The sequence below is a fragment of the Haematobia irritans genome, chromosome 2, assembly GCF_050003625.1.
Source record: "Haematobia irritans isolate KBUSLIRL chromosome 2, ASM5000362v1, whole genome shotgun sequence".
Lineage (NCBI taxonomy): Eukaryota > Metazoa > Arthropoda > Insecta > Diptera > Muscidae > Haematobia > Haematobia irritans.
In genome coordinates, this window is record NC_134398.1 from 130,108,981 (window position 1) to 130,134,086 (window position 25,106).

General features: G+C 36.1%; 1 protein-coding gene across 1 annotated transcript in view; it reads right to left on the reverse strand.

Annotated features, from left to right (window-relative positions):
• Positions 1-333: 333 nt before the first annotated feature.
• dcma (decima) overlaps positions 334-25,106 on the reverse strand; it is a 482,124-nt gene continuing 457,351 nt past the window's right edge. The window contains exons 4-5 of the mRNA XM_075293823.1: positions 6,828-7,004; positions 334-2,216 (exon numbers count right to left, since the gene is read on the reverse strand). Of these exons, the coding sequence (XP_075149938.1) occupies positions 2,104-2,216; positions 6,828-7,004 (290 nt within the window). The 3' untranslated portion in view covers positions 334-2,103. The remainder of the gene's footprint in view (positions 2,217-6,827; positions 7,005-25,106) is intronic.

A 25,106-nucleotide genomic window follows, 5' to 3' on the forward strand; every position in this document is an offset into this window, starting at 1 on the left:
AGCCAAATCTGGGGATCGGTTTATATGGGGGCTATATATAATTATGAACCGATGTGGACCAATTTTTGCATGGTTGTTAGAGACCATATACCAACACCATATACCAAATTTCAGCCCGATCGGATGAAATATGCTTCTGTTAGAGGCTCCACAAGCCAAATCTGAGGGTCCCTTTATATGGGGGCTATACGTAAAAGTGGACCGATATGGCCCATTTTCAATACCATCCGACCTACATCGATAACAACTACTTGTGCCAAGTTTCAAGTCGATAGCTTGTTTCGTTCGGAAGTTAGCGTGATTTCAACAGACGGACGGACGGACGGACGGACGGACATGCTTAGATCGACTCAGAATTTCACCACGACCCAGAATATATATACTTTATGGGGTCTTAGAGCAATATTTCGATGTGTTACAAACGGAATGACAAAGTTAATATACCCCCATCCTATAATGGAGGGTATAAAAATAATCAAGAAGGTTCAGCGGTTAAAACTAGAAGTGTCCATATGTAATAGGTACTTTTAGTTAATGTGGTATCACAATGGACTGAATAGTCTAAGTGAGACTGAATCTTAATCGGACTGCCACTTTAACCTAACCTATCCTAGACACCTCTAAAAGGTGCACAAAATTTAGCGAACGTGGGCGTATATTCCGATCCCTAGATTTGGATTGCGGACCCTCTTGGAGATGCAAATATCATACATAACTATATATAGCCTCTATATAAACCGATCCCCAGATTTAATTTCCGGAGCATCGTTAAGGTGCAAATTTCATCGGATCGGTTTTAAATTTGGATACCTTATACTCATAATTGTGCGAAAACTGCTTCATATCGCTTCTTAATTGTTTTTACATTCCTCTATATAAACCGATCAAGAACTGAATTGAATTATATTAGAATCTAATCTGCCCTTATGATTTGACATCGACTACATGAGGAATAAATTACAATTTAGAAGACAATGTTAAAGAGATTTAAGATACTTCGTCATCGGTAATTGCTATCACAACCCAAGTAATTCGAGTGTAGATGACTGTGGAGGGCACATAAGACTGGGCCCGGTCGAACTTACGGCCGTATATACTTGTTTTATTTATCATAGTCTCCATATGAACTAACTTACACTTTAGAAGATAATGCTTAGGTGTGTTAAGATTCTTTTCCATCGTCAATTGTTACCACAACCCAAGTAATTCCATTGTGGAGGATAGTCTCTAGCAGAATTTTCGACTGTATATACTTGTTTTTGAAGAGATCCCAACATTTTCATAGTAAGCATATTAATGTTACTCAATTAAAATTCACTAGTCGATTTTGGTTGCAATGAAAAATATGTTCATTCATTATATCTTGCTTTTCATTATATTCACCATAAAATACATGAGAGTTCTTCCTTTGACAGCTTCCCATTTCAATTTAATCTCCACTGTTCTTGGTATTAATATAAATATAGTCCTCATTAGTATTTCTTTGCAATTAAAAAGATTTTATTACGATTGCCATAATAGAGAGTATTTTCTTCTTCATTCAATGGAAAAGTTTATGAAGTCGAATTTAATAGCTCAGAAATACCATTAAACTTTTAATGATATCAACTTTTAATTTAAATCAGCTATGTGGTAAAGTAATTCAATACAAATGCGAGTTGTATCCTTGATGTGTAACGTATGTGTAAGTGCATCTTAATATTTGTGTTAGTGTGTGTGTTTCGTGTGTGTGTGTGTGTTAATATATTCTATTAAAATCTACACTTATATCGCTATAATAATTGATGTGTATGTTAACATTTTTTCCTTCTTCCTCCTTAGTACTGTGAATTTCTTCTTTTAAACTTCTAATTGGTGCATTTTTTCATATTAATCTAAAAAAAAATATTTCGAAAGTTTGTTTCTCTTTTCGGTTCACAAACTTCAATTAATTCTTTTAAACTAAAAATATTTTGAAATATTCTAAACTAAACAGAAAATAGTTGGGGTCTTATATTTCCTTAGTAGTTAACTTTTGTTTTGGGATGTTTCGGGGAATGGCAATTGCTGATGATGAGGCTGATGTCTTTACTGTCTCTCTATTTGCTCCTTGCTTAATTATTTTCAAAGATAATTTGGTCGCGAGACACAACAAAGTAAACTCATATTTTTGCAAATATAATTGTGGCGTCCTTTATTTGTCCAAGGTCCATTGGTATCCAGTGCAGTATGACGCTCTGTAAAGAGAGGAAAGTGCAATAAAAATAAATTTTCCACAGTAAATCAAATATATTTTAAGTATAAAGGTCAAAGGAGGGATAAACTGACAAATTTGAAAGGCTTTAAGTCTCTGTTATTTCAATGCTTCAAAGTTCACTATATATGGGATGTTTGAGAATGTTTACAATGAGTGAAATAAAAATAAGTCGGAGTTCCTTCCTGACGCTTTAACTCCAGAACGCACGAACCGATTTCCAAAGGTTTTGCATTCGTTGCAAAGGTCTCAGGCTCTGTGAGGTTTATAGCAAAGATAATTCAAGAAAAGTTTCAACGGAAAAGCGGGAAAATCTTTTTCTTATATACAGCGCCATCTCTGATGGAACTCCAGAACGCACTAACCGATTTCCACGTGTTTGCATTCGTTGGAAAGGTCTCCGGCTCTGTGAGGTTTATAGCAAAGATATTTCAAGGAAAGTTTCAACGGAAAAGCGGGAAAATCTTTTTTTACATACAGCGCACAATACAAAAATTTATAATTTGAATTCATCGCAGTTGCTTTTGTTATAAAATATATTTATTTTTTCACATGAAAAATGTTCGGAGAATCGGTAATCATGTGGTGAAAATGGGGTACCGCATTTTTCTATATCTGGTGGGGGAGGGGGACATCCCCCTTGTCCGACTTTTTCAAAATTGGGCCAAAGTTATCCGATTTGGGTGAAATTTCCAAGGAAGCCTAGGGGTGATGTCTAGATAAAGACTCGCTACTTTATTTTTCGATATTTGGTCATGATTTATACGATCTTTGTTTAAAGTACAGTAAACAAGTATATACGGCCGTAAGTTCGGCCAGGCCGAATTTTATGTACCCTCCACCATGGATTGCGTAGAAAATTCTACGAAAGACTGTCATCCACAATCGAATTACTTGGGTTGTGGCATCTTAAAACTTCTTAACGTCGTTTTCTAAATTGTGAGTTAGTCCATACGTGGTATACAATAGACAAAAAAGGTTATGTATAGGTAAGTCTACAAATAATTACGAGTCGATATGGACTTTTTCACGATACGTAGAGTGCCAGAATTGAAATATGGGGGTCGCTTATATGGGGGCTATATACAATTATGAACTTGATATGGACCAATTTTTGTGTGATTGGGGATCGATTTATCTGAGGGCTATATATAACTATAGACCGATATGGACCTAGTTAGGCATGGTTGTTAACGGCCATATACTAGCACAATGTACCAAATATCAACTGACTAGGATGAAATTTGCTCCTCCAAAAGGCTCCAAAACCAAATCTCGGGATCGGTTTAGATGGGGGCTATATATGATTATGGACTCAAATGTACCACTTTTGGCATGGTTGTTAAATATCATATACTACCACCACGTACCAAATTTCAACCAGATCGGATGAATTTTGCTCACCCATGAGGCTCCGGAGCTCAAATCAGGGGATCGGTTTATATGGGGGCTATATATAATTATGGACTGACATGAACCAATTCCCGCATGGTTGTTGGATACCCTATACTAACACCACGTACCAAATTTCAACTGAATCATATGAATTTGGGTCTTCCAAGAGGCTCCGGAGGTCAAATCTGGTGATTGGTTTATATGGGGGCTATATATAATTATGGATATATGTCGACCAATTTTTGCATGGTCATTAGAGAGCATATACTAACACTATGTACCAAATTTCAGCCGGATCGGATGAAATTAGCTTGTCTTAGAGGCTCCGCAAACCAAATCGGGGGATCGGTTTATATGGGGGCTATATATAATTATGGACCATATACTAACACCATGTACCAAATTTCAGCCCGATCGGATGAAATTTGCTTCTCTTAGAGGCTCCGAAAGCCAAATCGGGGGATCGGTTTATATGGGGGCTATGTATTATTATGGACCGATGTGGACCAATTTTTGCATGGTTGTTAGAGACCGTATACTAACACTATGTACCAAATTTCATCCGGATCGGATGAAATTTGCGTCTCTTAGAGGACCCGCAAGCCAAATTTGGGGGTCCGTTTATATGGGGGCTATACGTAAAAGTTAACCGATATGGCGTGATTTCAACATACGGACGGACGGACATGCTCAGATCCACATAGAATTTCACCACGACCCAGAATATATATACTATACGGGGTCTTAGAGCAATATTTCGATGTGGAATGACAAAGTTAATATACCCCCCATCCTATGGTGGAGGGTATAAAAAACAAAAATTCTCTGATTTACTTGAGATTTACAGAAAACACGCCGTGGGTTTATGAATTTATTATGGGGTACCTGATTTTTTAATATTTAGACGGGTCCCCCTTGACCTCCTCCTTGCCCCACTTTTTGAAAATTGGAATAAAATTATCCGATTTGCTTGAAATTTTCAAGGAAGGTTGAAGGGGGCGTTTAGGCAAAGAACAGCTATTTTATTTTTCGATATTTGGTCGAGGAGGGGGCCTCCCCTTTGTCCAACTTTTTTTAAAGTTCACTGAAAAAAAAACTAAAATTTATCGACTTACTGAAATTTTACGAAGAACTTGGGGGATATTATGAAATTAATATGAGGTATATGATTTTTTAATATTTGGTCGGGGAAAAATAAAAGGCCACAGGGAGACCTAATTTCTCCTCAAGTAAAAACTTTTCCAAATTGCTTGAAATTTACAGAGGATGTGGGGTAGGTTATATTTTTATAATGGATATCTGATTTTGTGATATCCGGAAGGGAAGAGGGACCTCCCCTTGCCATGCTGTTTAAAAATTGGGCTTATAATTTGCTTGAGATTTTCTGGGACGTCTACAAAATATACACGCAAAAAATAATTCTTTCCTCCCAAACGAAATTTTAGACAAACAAAGTTCGTTTCTCATTTGCTTTTCGTTGAAAGAAAGTGTATTTGGAAGAAAAGTATATACTTTTTGTGATAAACGTTTATTCTTTTCTAGGATGTAAAAACAATTTCAATTAAGACTAAGTCAAAAAAAAAACAAAATTCTGGATAATTGCATTTTCCCTCACTTCTTTCTCACTTCCACGAAGTTTTTTAGTTCTTAGCACCTTTTTCTGTAACACAAACAATGTAGAAGAAATTACGGTCCTAACATACTTCTAGATTTCCAATTTCAGACAAATTGGATAAAAACTACGGTTTCTATAAGCCGAAGACCCCAAATCGGGAGGTTGGTTTATATGGGGACCATACCAAAACATGGACCGATGCTCACCATTTTTACGGTTCTAAAATACGTCCAGATTTCCAATTTCTGGTAAATTGAATAAAAACTGTGGATTCTAAAAGCCCAAGAAGTAAAATCGAGAGATCGGTCTATATGGGGGCTGTATCAAAACATGGACCAATACTCACCGTTTTTGGCACACCTCTTTATGGTCATAAGGGAGCCACCGTGGTGCAATGGTTAGCATGCCCGTCTTGCATACACAAAGTCGTGGGTTCGATTCCTGCTTCGACCGAACACCAAAAAGTTTTTCAGCGGTGGATTATCCCACCTCAGTTATGCTGGTGACATTTCTGAGGGTTTTAAAAAAGCTTCTCTAAGTGGTTTCACTGCAATGTGGAACGCCGTTCGGACTCGGCTATAAAAAGGAGGTCCCTTGTCATTGAGCATAACATAGAATCGGGCAGCACTCAGTGAAAAGAGAGAAGTTCACCAATGTGGTATCACAATGGACTGAATAGTCTAAGTGAGCCTGATACATCGGGCTGCCACCTAACCTAACCTAACCTTATGGTCATAAAATACCTCTAGATTTCAAATTTCAGGCAAATTGGATAAAAACTACGGTTTCTATAAACCCAATATCCCAAATCCAGAAGTTGGTTTATATGGGGACTATATCAAAACCTGGACCGATATAGCCCATCTTCGAACTTGACCTGCCTGCAGACAAAAGACGAGTTTGTTCAAAATTTCAGCACGATTGCTTTATTATTGAAGACTGTAGCGTGATTACAACAGACAGACAGACAGCCAGCCAGACAGACAGACGGACATGTTTATATCGTCTTAGAATTTCTCCCTGATCAAGAATATATATACTTTATATAGTCGGAAATCGATATTTCGATGTGTTACAAACGGAATGACAAACTTATTATACCCATGTTGGTGGGAATAGAAATTGCGATTTTTTGAAAAGTCAAACGTTTCAGACAAAAGTTATAGAACATTTTCACTTCTTTTTCGACAACGCTTTTTTGCTGCGTAATAATACCTAAGTGTTTGATAATGTCTTTCTATCTACAAAATCCTCAAAATGGATTTTATGATACTGCACCATATCCTTTTGAGTGTTATCAGATCTTATAGTTTTATTATACCCTCCACCACATCAAAATATTATCTCAGACCCCACAAATTATGTGTATTCTGGGCCGTGGTGAAATTCTGAGTCAGAAAATTAAATGCATACAATTTCAGTATCTTTTCACTGATTTTCTTCTTTGTCTGGTCGTGTGCAATGATTTTCAAAATTAAAATGACGTCAAACCACATTTCAATGTTAAGCCCTAAAGCATTGTTTTACAATAAAAATCCAATTGCTTGACAAACAAAGAATTCTTACATAGAATTGTATACCTACCGAGATAGGTTTCATGCTGTGGCATGAATTCCTGCATTTCAGACAGCAACAATGCAATATCCTGTGAATCCTTAGTAATGCTGCATAATTCTTCTTGATTGAAGTCCGGTGTTATTTGTTTGCACAACAGTATTTGGCTGATGACATTGCCAAGATTTGAGGGACCAGCACGGTTTTCTAAAGAAAAGGAGAAAAAAAAAACAAATCAGTTGTATACTTGGAATAAAATTTATATTTATTTATATACCAGAACACGGAAAGCGAAGTGGATAATATATTTATGTTCGTTTTCAATTCAATGGTGGTACAGAAGATTTAGTTGGATTTGGTAAGCGTAATGCCACTAAATAAATAGGATGCTAAATTGGGATTAACCTTCCATCAAAATGAGCCAAGAGGATCTGCCGGAGGACAATTTTGAAATACTCAGGAATTTGGCGGATATTGGAACAAAGGTCCTATGGTCAATGTGAATCACACCCAAACGTCATGTTGCATTTTTATACCCTCCACCATAGGATGGAGGGTATATTAACTTTGTCATTCCGTTTGTAACACATCGAAATATTGCTCTAAGACCCCATAAAGTATATATATTCTGGGTCGTGGTGAAATTCTGAGTCGATCTGAGCATGTCCGTTCGTCCGTCTGTTGAAATCACGCTAACTTCCGAACGAAACAAGCTATCGACTTGAAACTTGGCACAAGTAGTTGTTATTAATGTAGGTCGGATGGGATTGCAAATGGGCCATAGTGGTCCACTTTTACGTATAGCCCCTATATAAACCGATCCCCCGATTTGGCTTGCGGAGCCTCTAAGAGGAGCAAATTTAATCCGATCCGGCTGAAATTTGGTAAATGGTGTTAGTATATGGTCTCTAACAACCATGCAAAAATTGGCACAGATCGGTTTATAATTGTATGTACGTATAGCCCCCATATAAACAGACCCCCAAATTTGGCTTGCGATTGCTCTAAGAGAAGCAAATTTCATCCGATCCAGCTGAAATTTGGTACATGGTGTTAGTATATGGTCTTTAACAACCATACAAAAATTGGTCCACATCGGTCCATAATTATATATAGCCCCCATATAAACCGATCCCCCGATTTGGCTTGCGGAGCCTCTAAGAGAAGCAAATTTCATCCGATCCAGCTGAAATTTGGTACATGGTGTTGGTATATGTTATCTAACAACGATGCAGAAATTGGTCCATATCGGTCCATAATTACATATAGCCCCCATATAAACCGATCCCCCGATTTGGCTTGTGGAGTCTCTAAGAGATCCAATTTTCATCCGATCCGGCTGAAATTTGGTATGTGGTGTTAGTATATTGTCCCTAACAACCATGCAAAAATTGGTCTACATCGGTCCACTTTTACGTATAGCCCCCATATAAACGGACCGCCAAATTTGGCTTGCGATTGCTCTAAGAGAAGCAAATTTCATCCGATCCGGCTGAAAATTGGTACAAGGTGTTGGTATATGTTCTCTAATGACCATGCAAAAATTGGTCCACATCGGCCCATAATTATATATAAACCGATCCCCAGATTTGACCACCGGAGCCTCTTAGAGGAGCAAAAGTCATCCGATCCGGTTGAAATTTTGAATATGGTGTTAGAATGTGGTCTCTAACAAACACGCAAGAATTGCTCAAATTGTCATTTTTTATTTCTATAAAAAATTTTGTCATAATTTTATTTCTATAGAAAATTTTGTCAAAATTTTATTTCTATAGAAAATTTTGTCAACATTTTATTTCTATAGAAAATTTTGTCAAAATTTTATTTCTATAGAAAATTTTTTCCAAATTTTATTTCTGAGTCGATCTAAGCATGTCCGTCCGTCCGTCCGTCTGTTGAAATCACGTTAACTTCCGAACGAAACAAGCTATCGACTTGAAACTTGGCACAAGTAGTTGTTATTGATGTAGGTTGGATGGTATTGCAAATGGGCCATATCGGACCACTTTTCCGTATAGCTCCCATATAAACGGACCCACAAATTTGGTTTGAGGATAAACTAAGAGAAGCAAATTTCATCCGGTCGGGCTGAAATTTTGTACGTGGTGTTAGTATATGGTCTCTAACTACCATGCAAAAATTGGTCCACATCGGTCCATAATTATATATAGCCCCCATATAAACCGATCCCCAGATTTGGCTTGTGGAGCCTAAAAAAGAAGCAAATTTCATCCGATCCGGCTGAAATTTGGTATATGGTGTTAGTATATGGTCTCTAACAACCATGCAGAAATTGGTCCACATCGGTCTATAATTATATATAGCCCCCATATAAACCGATCCCCAGATTTGGCTTGCCGAGCCTCAAAGAGAAGAAAATTTCATCCGATCCGGCTGAAATTTGGTACATGGTGTTGGTATATGGTCTCTAACAACCATGCAAATATTGGTCCATATCGGTCCTTAATTATATATAGCCCCCATATAAACCGATCTCCAGATTTGGCTTGCTGAGCCTCAAAGAGAAGCAAATTTCATCCGATCCGACTGAAATTCGGTACATGATGTTGGTATATGGTCTCTAACAACCATGCAAAAATTGGTCCACATCGGTCCATAATTATATATGGACCCCATATAAACCGATCTCCAGATTCGGCTTGCGAAGTCTCAAAGAGAAGCAAATTGCATCCGATCCGGCTGAAATGTGGTACATGGTGTTGGTATATGGTCTCTAACAACCGTGCAAAAATTGGTCCACATCGGTCCATAATTATATATAGCGCCTATATAAACCGATCCCCAGATTTGGGTTCCGGAGCCTCAAAGAGAAGCAAATTTCATCCGATCCGGCTGAAATTCGGTACATGATGTTGGTATATGGTCTCTAACAACCATGCAAAAATTGGTCCACATCGGTCCATAATTATATGTGGACCCCATATAAACCGATCTCCAGGTTTGGCTTGCGAAGTCTCCAAGAGAAGCAAATTTCATCCAAGCCGGTTGTAATTTGGAACATGGTGTTAGTATATGATCTTTAACAAGCGTGCCAGAATTGGTCCATATCGGTCCGTAATTATATATAGCCCACATAGAAAACGTTCTCCAGATTTGACCTCCGGAGCCTCTTGGAGGAGCAAAATTCATCCGATCCGGTTCAAATTAGGAACGTGGTGTTAGTATATGGTCGCTAACAACCATACCAAAATTGGTCCCATCACACAAAAATTGGTCCATATCGGTTCATGCCACTAGAGCCAAAAATAATCTACCATAATTTTATTTCTATAGAAAATTTTGTCAAAATTTTATTTCTATAGAAAATTCTGTCAAGATTTTATTTCTAGAGAAAATTTTGTTAAAATTTTATTCGGTTCATAATAAAATTTTCATCATTGTCAAAATTTTATTTCTATAGAAAATTTTGTTCACATTTTATTCGGTTCATAATCGAGCCAAAAATAATCTACCAAGATTTTATTTCTATAGAAAATTTTGTCAAAAGTTTATTTCTATAGAAAATTTTGTGGAAATTTTATTTCTATAGAAAATTTTGTTAAAATTTTATTTCTGTAGAAAATTTTGTCAAAATTTTATGTCTACTTTGTCAAACTGAATTATATACGTATTGGATCGATCTTTTTATACCCACCACCATAGGATGGGGGGTATATTAACTTTGTCATTCCGTTTGTAACACATCGAAATATTGCTCTAAGACCCCATAAAGTATATATATTCTGGGTCGTGGTGAAATTCTGAGTCGATCTGAGCATGTCCGTCCGTCCGTCCGTCCGTCCGTCTGTTGAAATCACGCTAACTTCCGAACGAAACAAGCTATCGACTTGAAACTTGGCACAAGTAGTTGTTATTGATGTAGGTCGGATGGTATTGCAAATGGGCCATATCGGTCCACTTTTACGTATAGCCCCCATATAAACGGACCCCAAAATTTGGCTTGCGAGGCCTCTAAGAGAAGCAAATTCCCTCCGATCCGGTTGAAATTTGGTACATGGTGTTAGTATATGGTCTCTAACAACCATGCAAAAATTGGTCCACATCGGTGCATAATTATATATAGCCCCCATATAAACCGATCACCAGATTTGACCTCCGGAACCTCTTGGAAGACAAAAATTCATCTGATTCAGTTGAAATTTGGTACGTGGTGTTAATATATGGCCTCAAACTTCCATGCAAAAATTGGTCGATATTGGTCTATAATTATATATAGCCCCCATATAAAACGATCCCCCGATTTGGCTTGCGAGGCCCCTAAGAGAAGCAAATTTCATCCGATCCGGCTGAAATTTGGTACATGGTGTCAGTATATGGTCTCTAACAACCATGCAAAAATTGGTCCACATCGGTCCATAATTATATATAGCCCCCATATAAACCGATCCCCCGATTTGGCTTCCGAGGCCGCTAAGAGAAGCAAATTTCATCCGATCCGGCTGAAATTTTGTACGTGATGTTAGTATATGGTCTATAACAACCATGCAAAAATTGGTCCACATCGGTTTATAATTATATATAGCCCCCATATAAACCGATCACCAGATTTGACCTCCGGAACCTCTTGGAAGACAAAAATTCATCTGATTCAGTTGAAATTTGGTACGTGGTGTTAATATATGGCCTCAAACTTCCATGCAAAAATTGGTCGATATCGGTCCATAATTATATATAGGCCCCATATAAACCGATCCCCAGATTTGACCTCCAGAGCCCCTTGGAAGAGCAAAATTCTTGCCATTCGGTTGAAATTTGGTACGTGATGTTAGTATATGGTATCCAACAACCATGCAGGAATTGGTTCCTATCAGTGAATAATTATATATAGCTCCCATATAAACCGATCCCCAGATTTGACCTCCGGTGCCTTTTGGAGAAGCAAAATTCATCCGATCTGCTTGAAATTTGGTACGTGGTGGTAGTATATGATATTTAACAACCATGCCAAAAGTGGTCCATATCAGTCCATAATCGTACATAGGTTAGGTTAGGTTAAAGTGGCAGCCCGATTAAGATTCAGGCTCACTTAGACTATTCAGTCCATTGTGATACCACATTAACTAAAAGTACCTATTACATATGGGCACTTCTAGTTTTAACCGCTGAACCTTCTTGATTATTTTTCTTTGTTGAACCAACCAGATTGTTCCAAAAATATTAGCAGACTGCTTAAGTTAACGTTTTCCAGATCCGCCAGTAATCTGAAGCTATATGCTCCTAAAAGTTGCTTGCGCTTTACACAAAATGCAGGACACTCACACAAGAGGTGTTTAATTGATTCTTTTTCCTCCGCATCATGACAGCTCATACAATAGTCATTATACTTCGCGCCAATAGTTTTTGCAAAATCTCCTATCAGGCAGCGACCCGTTATAGCAGATATCAGGAGTGATATCTGACGTCTCGAGAACATTAGCATATCTAGTGTGCGGTTTAAGTTGAAATGGGGCCATATTTGCTTGGTGTCGTTACAACCCTTGCAATTCTCCCATCGAACATTTGCCATCATAACAGCCTTCTCACGCAGCATGAGCTTGCAGGTAGCTAGGGGCATACCAACAAATTCTAGTTCCCCTGGAATATGTAAGGTAGTCCCTAGCCTTGCCAACTCATCCGCTTCGCAGTTCCCCGGTATGTTCCTATGGCCAGGCACCCATATTAGGTGAATATTGTACTGCTCAGCCATCTCATTGAGAGATTTGCGGCAATCGATGGCCGTTTTCGAGTTGAGGAACACAGAGTCCAAGGATTTTATTGCAGGTTGACTGTCTGAGTATATATTAATGCCCACATTTTTTGGAACATTACTTCTCAGCCAATTCGCCACCTCTCTTATTGCTAATATTTCAGCCTGAAAAACACTACAGTGATCAGGTAATCTTTTCGCTATTCGAAGTTCCAGATCTTTAGAATATACTCCGAAACCCACTTGGCCATCCAATTTGGAGCCATCAGTGTAGAAATCTATATATCTTTTATTCCCCGGGGTCCGTGTACACCACGCCTCACTGTTGGGGATTAGAGTCTCAAACTTTTTGTCGAAAAGTGGACTCGCCAAAGTGTAATCCACTACGTTAGGCACATCTGGCATTATTTTGAGGACCGAACTGTGACCGTAACTTTTTTCCGACCACAGCGATAGCTCGCGCAACCGCACAGCCGTTGTTGCAGCTGACTGTTTGGCCAAAATGTCTAAAGGCAATAGATGCAGTATGACATTAAGGGAGTTTGTTCCTGTCTTGCTGAATGCACCTGAGATACACAAGCACGCCATACGCTGAACTTTGTCTAAACTTGTCGGCTGGTGAAGTGCCGGCCACCAGACTACAACACCATATAGCATTATAGGTCTAACCACTGCCGTGTATAGCCAATGTACAATTTTTGGCTTTAGTCCCCACTTTTTCCCCATTGCCTTTTTGCACGAGTATAAAGCTACCGTTGCTTTCCTCGCCCTTTCTTCAATATTAAGCTTAAAGTTCAGCTTCCTGTCCAAAATAACGCCAAGGTATTTTGCACACTCCCTAAAGGGAATTTCAATACCCCCTAAGGAAATGGGCCTAACCGTGGGAGTTTTGCGATCTTTGCAGTACATGACTATTTCTGTCTTTGCAGGATTTACCCCAAGACCATTATCTTTCGCCCATTTCTCAGTCATCCGGAGGGCTCTCTGTATAATATCTCGTACATAGCCCCATATAAACCGATCCCGAGATTTGGTTTTGGAACCTCTTGGAGGAGCAAATTTCATCCGAGTGAGTTGAAATTTGGTACATTGTGCTAGTATATGGTCGTTAACAACCATGCCTAACTAGGTCCATATCGGTCTATAGTTATATATGGCCCTCAGATAAATCGATCCCCAATCACACAAAGATTGGTCCACATCAAGTTCATAATTGTATATAGCCCCCATATAAGCGACCCCCATATTTCAATTCTGGCTCTCTACGTACAAAAAGTCCATATCGCTTCGTAATTATTTGTAGACATAACTATACATAACTTTTTTGTCTAATATCTACCATGTATGGACTAAATCACAGTCTTTCGTAGAAGTTTCTACGCAATCCATGGTGGTGGGTACATAAGATTCGGCCTGGCCGAACTTGCGGCCGTATGTACTTGTTTGATTTAATATATACCACGTATGGACTTACATACAATTTAGAAGATGGTGTTAGGAGGTTTTAAGATACCTTGCCATCGGCAAGCGTTACCGCAACTTAAGTAATTCGATTGTGGATGGCATTAGAAGAAGTTTCTACGCATGGTGTTTAGAAGAAGTTTCTACGCAATCCATGATGGAGGGTACATAAGCTTCGGCCTGGCCGAACTTACGGCCATGTATACTTGTTTAGTTTAATATATACCACGTATGGACTATGTCCCAGCAACAAAATTTGGAAGTTCTTCCACGGGCACAACTTTAAAAGCACTTCCAGAAGATGCACTCCCAATGATGTTCTTTATTTTAACTACCCAGGAAGTTCTTTTGATTTGATTTTTATAACTTGGTTTTTTCATACTTTTAATGGGTAATTTTAACCTTTTTGTTCCAAATAGGTTAAAAATAGAGTAAGAATTCATAAAATGGTACAAATCATTAAAATTTTGTCGAAAAACATGATAAATCCAATCTGAAAAAATTGTGAATTTTTGAAAATATTTGAGGTCAGACGTTTGCGACAAGCGTTAGAATCCACTAAAAAGAATAAAAAACAATGAAAATTATTTATTTGACAAAATATCAAAGAATTTTCTAGTTTACATCCAAAACATTGAATTCGGATCACATTCGGAAGTGATGCAAATTCAGTGCAACGGCTGTAGAAATGGAGGACTTCCGTCCTATGACAAGCCCATGTTACATTCATCGCTTCTGCGCTAATTTTGCACCACTTCCGGATCCAAAAAGAACATTTTCATTACTTTTTTGGCGACACTTTTTTTGCTGGGGTGCTATATATTACGGTGTTAGGAAGTTTAGTTAGAGAGGAATATTTTGCAAAATCGTCCAAAACATCAAAAATTCTACCAATCAGTAAAAAATCATTTTTGGTATTATCGTGTTCATAATTGTATATAGCCTCCATATAAAGCGACCCCCATATTTCATTTCTGGCTTTATAATTACCGCCAAGTGTTCATATCGGTTCGTAATAATTTCTTCCCTATATGTACCGATCAAGAACTGTATATATACGTATTTATTCGGCCTTCGTTTTGCCTAATATATATCCCGCATGGACTTACTCAAATAATTCAATTGTGTATGACCGTCTTTAGTATAAGTTTCTACGCAATCCATGGTGGAGGGTACATAAGGTTCGGCCTGGCCGAACTTACGGCCCGATATACTTGTTAAATTTCATTAACTTCAAAAAATGTGAACACTCAGGGACACTAAGCCAATGTAACTCTATTTTAGTTCATAGAAATTATTATCTCCAATATGAGAATGTTTCATTGACTATAGAGTGATCCGTCTTCGACATTTAGTTTTCCTGATTTCATGGAAGAAAAATGGCAAATAAATGGTGGTGTACCACTCAGAATTGACTGTTCTCTGGTACTTACTTTCGGTTAATACGCGTAAATCCACGATATCGTAAACGTGTTTCGAAGTAGCGCGATCGTATTTTTGAAGCTTTATTTCAACCGATACACACGATCCTTTTTTGAGCCAATGACAAATTGTGTGGCATCCAACGCGAATTTTTGTTACGGTCAAGTGTTTACATATGCTGGTCCCACTAATGCCTAAGATTGCTTCAATCTCACAATATGTCACGACGATCTTGGAATATTAATTGCCATACAGCATTAATGGTTTTGGACGACCTTCACAAAATTCGTTTTGGATTAATTATACCATCAATAAACACTGGTCCTCGAGGGAGCTTAATCGCCAAAAATTGAATTAAGTTCATCGACGCACTGTGGTTGAGTTAATCCACGTCGAAGGTTGTAAAAAATAGTCGCACGTAAATGTTTACCATCTAATTCCACTATTTTGGGCGAGACGAAACTTTCAAGTTGCTGAAAACAACACAAACAACGCACGTATGTCAAACGTTTGGAGTATGTATAACCTCAAAGATGTCAAACTTTACGAAAAACCTGTCAGTCGGCACATTGAACCACTAGGATTGCCCAATCCCGAAATATAAAAGGTAACCATCGCATATGTGGCCCATTTTCGAATTTGACCTGCTTGCGAAAAAGAAACGAATCTCCGCGAAATTTCGGTTTGATAGCTTCATTTTTCAAGGCTGTAACGTCATTACATTAGACAGACCGATTTCGACAAATTTTTGCATGGGTGTTTGAGGCCATATATTAACACCACGTACCAAATTTCAACTGAATCAAATGAATTTTGGTCTTCCAAGAGGCTCCGGAAGTCAAATCTGGGGATCGGTTTATATGGGGGCTATATATAATTATGAACCGATATGGACCAATTTTTTCATGGTTGTTAGAGACCATATACTAACACCATGTACCAAATTTCAGCCGGATCGGATGAAATTAGCTTCTCTTAGTGGCTCCGCAAGCCAAATCTGGGGATCGGTTTATATGGGGGCTATATTTAATTATGGACCGATATGGACCAATTTTTGAATTGTTGTTAGAGACCATATACTAACACCATGTACCCAATTTCAGCCGAATCGGATATTTATATATATATATATATATATATATATATATATATATATATATATATATATATATATATATATATATATATATATATATATATATATATATATATATATATATATATATATATATATATATATATATATATATATATATATATATATATATATATATATATATATATATATATATATATATATGCGTTACAAACAGAATGGCAAAGTTAATATACACCCCATCCCATGGTGGAGGGTATAAAAAGAAAATATAATCTCGAATAATTTCTTCTACTTTGTTTGTATTACAGAAAAAGGTTGTAAGAACTAAACAAGTAAGGAAAGTCTAAAGTCGGACGGGGCCGACTATATTATACCCTGCACTACTTTGTAGATCTAATTTTCGATACCATTTCACATCCGTCAAATGTGTTGGGTGCTATATACAAAGGTATGTCCCAAATACATACATTTAAATATCACTCCATTTGGACAGAATTTGATAGACTTTTACAAAATTTATAGACTCAAAATTTAAGTTGGCTAATGCACTAGGGTGAAACACAATTTTAGTAAAAAAAATATGGGAAACATTTAAATCTGAAGCAATTTTAAGGAAACTTCGCAAAAGTTTATTTATGATTTATCGCTCGATATATATGTATTAGAAGTTTAGGAAAATTAGAGTAATTTTTACAACTTTTCGACTAAGCAGTGGCGATTTAACAAGGAAAATGTTGGTATTTTGACCATTTTTGTCGAAATCAGAAAAAACATATATATATATAGGAGCTATATCTAAATCTGAACCGATGTCAACCAAATTTGGCACGCATAGCTATAATGCTAATTCTACTCCCTGTGCAAAATTTCAACTAAATCGGAGTTAAAAATTGGCCTCTGTGGTCATATGAGTGTAAATCGGCCGAAAGCTATATATGGGAGATATATCCAAATCTGAACCGATGTCAACCAAATTTGGCACGCATAGCTACAATGCTAATTCTACTCCCTGTGCAAAATTTCAACTAAATCGGACAAAAAATTGGCCTCTGTGGGCAAATGAGTGTAAATCGGGCGAAAGCTATATATGGGAGCTATATCTAAATCTGAACCGATTTCAATCAAATTTACCTAACATTGATAGAATATGAATTCTACTCTTTATGCAAAATTTTACGAAAATCGGTAGTAAACTTTGGCCTCTGCGGTCATATAAGTCTAAATCGGACGAAATATATATGTATGGGAGCTATATCTAAATCTGAACCGATTTGGCTGATATTTGGCAAGTTTTTCGAGACTCATAAAATATTCGGATGTACGGAATTTGAGGAAGATCGGTTTATATACACGCCAATTATGACCAGATCGATGAAAAATATATCTATGGCAGCTATATCTAAATTTGAAACGATTTTTTACAAAATCAATAGGGATCGTCTTTGAGCCGAAACAGGACCCTATACCAATTTTTAGGACAATCGGACTAAAACTGCGAGCTGTACTTTGCACACAAAAATACACCAACAGACAGACAGACGGACATCGCTAAATCGACTCAGAATTTAATTCTAAGCCGATCCGTATACTAAAAGGTTGATCTATGATTACTCCTTCTAGGCGTTACATACAAATGCACAAACTTATTATACCCTGTACCACAGTAGTGGTGAAGGGTATAAAAAAACTCATGGAAGTGAGAATGATGTGAGGGAAAATGCAATTAGCCAGACAGAATTTTTTGTTTATCTAAAATTTCGATATTTGTTTGTCTAAAATTTCGTTTGGGAGGAAAGAAGTATTTTTTGCGTGCAGATGCTTACCAAAATTTGACTAAATTACCTCCAAGACATATTTGGTAATGAGAGATTTTACACTCAGAGAAGAGTGAACCCATGAGCGAGTTAGTTTTAACTAACCAGTGTTAATGTTGAACTTCGTATGTCGCTAAAGAAGCATTTACCTATAGTAAGTTCCACATTTTCCTATGGGTTAGTAATTTGTTTTAACTTTTGTCAAGTTCAAATTTAACTATTCAGAAGTAAAAAATTAACTAAATACTACATTTTTTAAAAACGAAAGGAATTAACGTTCTGGATTTCCTGTACCACCAGGTGACTTGAAGCAAGGAGACCTCCAGGGGGAGAATTTGAATTATTACATCCCCCATTTCTACATGTCATATTATAATTAGTACAAACCACTTACTCTTCTGTAATACAAATTATTTAGAATCATATATTAGATTTTTATCATTTTATAAAATTTTACCTTTGTCCGGACGGAGAATCGAACCGCGTACCATCAGTTTTCTAACCAAACACACTATCCACTGGGCCACTTAGCTCTTATACTTATCAACAACTACACGCAAAAAAATAATTCTTTCCTCCCAAACGAAATTTTAGACAAACAAAGTTCGTTTCTCATTTGCTTTTCGCTGTAAGGAAGTGTATTTGGAAGAAAAGTATATACTTTTTGTGATAAACGTTTATTCTTTTCCAGGATGTAAAAACAATTCCATAAAGACAAACTCAAAAAAAAAACAAGTAAGAAAAGTCTAAAGTCGGGCGGGGCCGACTATATTATACCCTTCACCACTTTGTAAGTCCACATTTTCGATACCATATCAAATCCGTCCAATGTGTTGGATGCTATACCCAGCAAAAAAAGCGTCGCCAAAAAAGTAATGAAAATGTTCTTTTTGGATCCGGAAGTGGTGAAAAATTGACGCAGAAGCGATGAATTTAACATGGGCTTGTCATAGGACGGAAGTCCTCCATATCAACAGCCGTTGCACTGAATTTCCATCAATTCTCTAGATGTGATCCGAATTCAATGTTTTGGATGTAAATTAAAAAATTCTGTGATATTTTGTCAAATAAATAATTTTTATAATTTTTTATAATTTTTAGTGGATTCTAACGCTTCTCGGAAACGTTTGACCTCAAATATTTTCAATAATTCACAATTTTTTCAGATTGGATTAAGCATTTTTTTTTGATAAAATTTAAATGATTTGTACCATTTTATGAATTCTTATTCTGTCTTTAACCTATTTGAAACAAAAAAGTTAAACCTACCCATTAAAAGTATGAAAAACCCAAGTTATAAAAATCTAATTAAAAAGAACTTCCTTGGTAGTTAAAATAAAGAACATCACTGGGAGTGCATCTCTGGAAGTGCTTTTTAAGTTGTGCCTTTGGAAGAACTTCCAAATTTTTTTGCTGGGTATGAATCCATACACATATATTCTGTATATCTGAGCAGATCTGTACAGAGTTCTGCAATACTTATAGATTTTACATTTAAGTCGGCTAATGCGCTGAGGTGGAACACAATGTTAGTATCTTAAAACATGAATATGCAACGTATATAACTTAGAATATAAATTTGTATTACCACCACGGTTGACACAGTTGGTAGAATTCTACCCAAATTAGTAATCTTTTTTGTTAAATCTCTATAAAAATAAAATTTTGGAAAAAGTTTCTATAAACAAATTTTTGTGAGAAATTTTTCTATAGAAATAAAATTTTGACAATAAGTTCTATAGAAATAAAATTTTGAGAAAATTTTTTATAGAAATAATATTTTAAAAAAAATTTCTATAGAAATACACTTTTGACAAAATGTTCTATAGAAATAAAATGTTGACAAAATTTTCTACAGGAATAAAGTTTACCACACATTGTTAAAGATCAAGCCTTGCCGGCTTCTAATTTCCTCCTCTAGAGCCACCAAAATGTAAAAATTATTACAAATTGTGTTGAGTGAAAATGTCCTACATTGTGGCCCTACGTTCCTACAAGACGCTAAATATTAGAAAAACCATACATATAGGGAATTTCCCCTACTTCTAGCAACACTGGCTGTGTTGATATTGCGCCTACGGAGTTAGTATGCCACTAATATTGAGCCCATTATTAAAAAAGAGAAAATCGTTAAATTAGTGTGGGTAATAAATACAAAGTTGTAAAAATCGAGTAATATTCTTATGTAAGAGTACGTATAAGTACGTATAAGTACGATCGACTAGTACATCAAAATTTGAAATTTGAGTAACATTGGTTAATAAATAAGAGTACTATGACCAAATTTGGGAAAATCGAGCGATGCATATATATGGAAGCTATATCTAAATCTGAACCAATTTGCATAATATTTTGCGGGTTTGATTAATACCACAAAAGGTTACCTTGTGCAAGATTTGAGTAAGATCAGTTAAGAAATGAAGCCTGTACGGTCAAACATAAGGTTATTAGGGGCGAATTTTTCAAAATCGGGTGATACATATATGGGAGCTATATCTACAGCCAATTTTTAGTAAGATCGGTTAATAAATAAGGGTTCTATGGTCAAATTTGGGAAAATCGGGCTATACACATATATATGGGAGCTATATCTAAATCTGAACCGATTTTGATGATTTTTTGCACATATAGTTAGTGCTATAGAAGATTATATTTAGCCAACTTTGAGTAAGATCGGTTGATAAATAAAGGTTTTGTGGCCAAATTTGGGAAAATCGGGCGATACATATATATGAGAGCTATATCTAAATCTGAAACGATTTGGATGAAATTTTGCAGACTTGAAGGGCGATGGAAAAGATTACCTTTTGCCAAATTTGTCGAAATCGGGCGATACATATATATGGGAGCTATATCTAAATTTGATCCGATTTCTTCCAAATTCGGACGAACGCTAGTCTTTGTGCCCAAAAAACTCCCTGTACCAAATTTCATCAAAATCGGTTAATAATTGCGACCGAAATCCTGTGAACAACAAATACATGGACAGACGGACGGACACCAAGCGCTAGATCGACTAAGGAGGTGATTCTGAGTCGATCGGTATATATTTTATGGGGTCTAAAATCAATATTTCTGGTAGGCACATTTTTTGGCCGATCAAACTTATTATACCCTGACCACTATGTGGTTTAGGGTATAAATAGGGGAAACATTTAAATATGAACCAATTTTGAGGCAACTTCGCAAAAGTGTATTTATGATTTATCGGTCGATAGATGTGTAATAGACTAATAGGAAAATTTGAGTCATTTTGATAATTTTTCGACTTAGCAGTGGCGATTTGATAAGGAAAATGTAGGTATTTCGGCCAGTTTTCCCTAAATAGGAAAAACATATATATGGAATCTATATAGAAAACTGAACCGATTGCAATCAAATTTCACATGCATAGTTAGTACGATGAATCTACTTCCTGTGCAAAATTTCACGTAAATCGGATAACAACTTTGACCTCTGTGGTCATATGACGGAAAAACGGGCGAAAGATATATATGGGAGCTATATCAAAATCTGAACCGATTTCAACCAAAATAAACACGCATATGCAGAACCTTAATTCTACTGCCTGTGCAAAGATTCAAGTTCAATTCTACTCCCTTTGCAAAATTTCACGTAAATCAGAGTAGCACTTTTGCCTATGTGGGCATATTAGACCAAATCGGGCGAATGATATATATGGGAGCTATATCTAAATCTGAACCGACTTCAACTAAATTTTGCACAATTAACGATACTATAAAACGTACTCTTTGTGCAAAATTTCAAACAACTCAGGGAAAAACTCTGGCTTTTGAGGCCATATAAGTCAAAATCGGACGAAAGATATATAGGAGAGCTATATCTAAATCTGAACCGATTCCAACTAAATTTGGCACAATTAACGATACCATTAAACGTACTCGTTGTGCAGAATTTGAAGCAAATCAGGGCAAAACTCTCGCTTTTGGGGCCATATAAGTCCAAATCGGACGAAAGATATATATGGGAGCTATATATAAATCTGAAACGATTTAGCTGATATTTGGCAGTTTTTACGGGACTGACAAAACATTCAGATGTACAAAATTTGAAGAACATCGGTTCATAAATACGTGAATTATGATCAAATCGGTGATAACTATATATGGCAGCTATATCGAAATCTGAACCGATTTTTTCCAAAATCAATAGCGATTGTCTTCTACCCGAAGAAAGACGTTATGTCAAATTTGAGGACGATCGGACTTAAACTGCGACCTGTACTTTGTGCACAAAATTACATATACAGACAGACGGACGGACAGGCAGACAGACAGACGGACATCGCTAAATCGACTCAGAATTTAATTCTAAGCCGATCGGTATACTAAAATATGGGTCTACGACAATTATTTCTTGGCGTTACATACAAATGCACAAACTTATTATACCCTGTACCACAGTAGTGGTGAAGGGTATAAACATTGCTAATTGCATTTTCCCTCACATCTTTCTCATATCCATCCTTCTCATATTTCTTAACACCTTTTCCTGTAATACCAACAATGTAGAAGAAATTTTACGATCGCGGAGAATCGAACCGCGGACCATGCAATTTGTAAGCCAACACACTAACCACTGAGCTATGTACCTGTTATGGTCATCAATAGATAAATATCCATAAAAGTTGTATTTATATAGCATAGCTTGCGGCGCCCACGAACCGAATAAACAAAGTTTATTTAACAGAAACAAACATTTAGTTTGGCACCGTGGAGCAGTGGTTGCTACGTCCGACTTGCATACTAAGGGTCGTGGGTTCGATCCCTGATTCGACCAAAGTTTTTTTTTTTTTTTGTTTTTTTTTTTTTACATATATTCCAGATATGTTCGGAAGATTCCGAAAAAATGTTCAACATTACATTGTAACATAGTATATTAAATTTTGGACTGTAAAATGTGTCTTATTAAATACCCAAAGTCAGAAAAGAACAGCGTTTGATATAAACGAAATGGACTGTGTTGTTTTTTCAAAAATAAATTTTTTTATTGAAAAAATAAAAATTTTGTAACAAACGAATTTTTTTGTGATAAAAGTTTAAAATTTTCGAAGCAATTCAAAAAACTCTAACAATAGAACAACGTTTTCGGTACACTTTTTTTTCTTTGCGTGTAAATGTGACTTTGTTTATTCTTGCTTGGCAGCATGTATTCCTAAACACATACAATCAAGATTGTCTATTTACACTGAAAAAAATATTGTCGTGAGGTCAAAGATTTCATGTCTTTAGAATGCGAATGCAAATTTTGCTTAGCATAGAAGACGTATTTCTCTAATATAAAGTTATTTTCCTTGTCCAAAAGTCGATAAACTTTCCAATGAAGTCGTTTTGTCCTTATAATTAAGTGATTTCACTTCAAATTGGGTTTCATAACATGAAAGAAAAAATGTTTGGGCTAAGGTCAACTTGACTTTAATAATTCAGAAAAATTCTTTAAATTTAATGAAATTGTCTTTAAATTTGTTGTCTTTTTGCATCTTGACAACAAAGCAAAAAATCGTTCAAATATAGGACATGTTTTTCAAAACTTTATTTTAAAGAAGTGTTTTACTTGAAACATTGCATAATTTCTGCTGGAAGTCGAGTCTTAATTTAGAAAATAAAGTTGTCGTTAACTCGTTTTTAAAGGACTTTGATAGCATATGAAGAAAAAAAGCTGAAAAAGCGAACAATTAAAATTAGCTTCCTAGAAGCAAGTACACAAAACCCAAATTTAAAAGAGAATTGTGTCTTAAAAGTATCCTTACTTGTATTCTTCGCATCTTTGGCACGGAATCAATACAAATTTTTTTTAGAGTAAAGACAAAATCTTTGGAACCGGGTATGCTTTTTTTCAGTGTATAGAACAGCACATGAGCACATCTTTCGGAGACGAACTATTGTCTAGAAATAGATTCACTTAACGGTAGTTAGAATTGACATTCATCGTTAGTTTGTTTATACTAAAAATGGAAATTACGTGTCCATCTAGACTTCGTAATATTGTACAGTAAAAGTTCAGTAATGCTGAGAAACTTCTTCGTACGTTCGAGTGTACTGGGAAAAGGGTATCTTATAAGATAGATACTAAATATTTCCAAAAATCTTTTCGATGTTCTTTAAAAAATACTATAATTTCTTCGGCACTATTTCACTGTAACTTTTAAATTTTCTCTCATACACAATTCTAGCCCGCAGCTCCTTTCCACATAACCATTGCTCTTCAGTTAATGCGATTTGCTTTATTATACGACCAGTATTGTTAAAACAGTATATTTTTATTGTCTTTTATATTTTTCTCTTTTTTCTTGGAATTGTTTTCTTTTCAAGAACTTTTTCATTCCCTCGACTACTCGCATATATACCCTCCATACACAGTGAGACCTTTCTACAAACTGTTGGTGATGATTATGGTAGTGCAATGTTGATGAAGATTGTTTGTTTGTTTATTTGATATTATTGCCACAAGCTATAATTGTTCATCGAGCTGAAACACTTATGAAGGTACATAGCAAAAAAAAGTAAACTGTTTTATGAAAACTTTGAAGCGTTTCGTGCTAGAAGTAAACTAACCTACAGTGAAAGAAAAGTTTTCTTTTCTAACGTATGAAATTCTAGACAAACAAAATTTTCTTCAAAGTCAAATTATAAAGATAAGAAACAATCGTTGCACCGGTTATCATAAATTCGGGTTTATTTACTCTTAAAAAAAAATACTTTATATCAAAGGGGAATTTCGATTATCAAAAAGTGAATTCCGGACGAAAGTATGTTTTCTTTGTGTGTATTTTCCATATCTTGAAA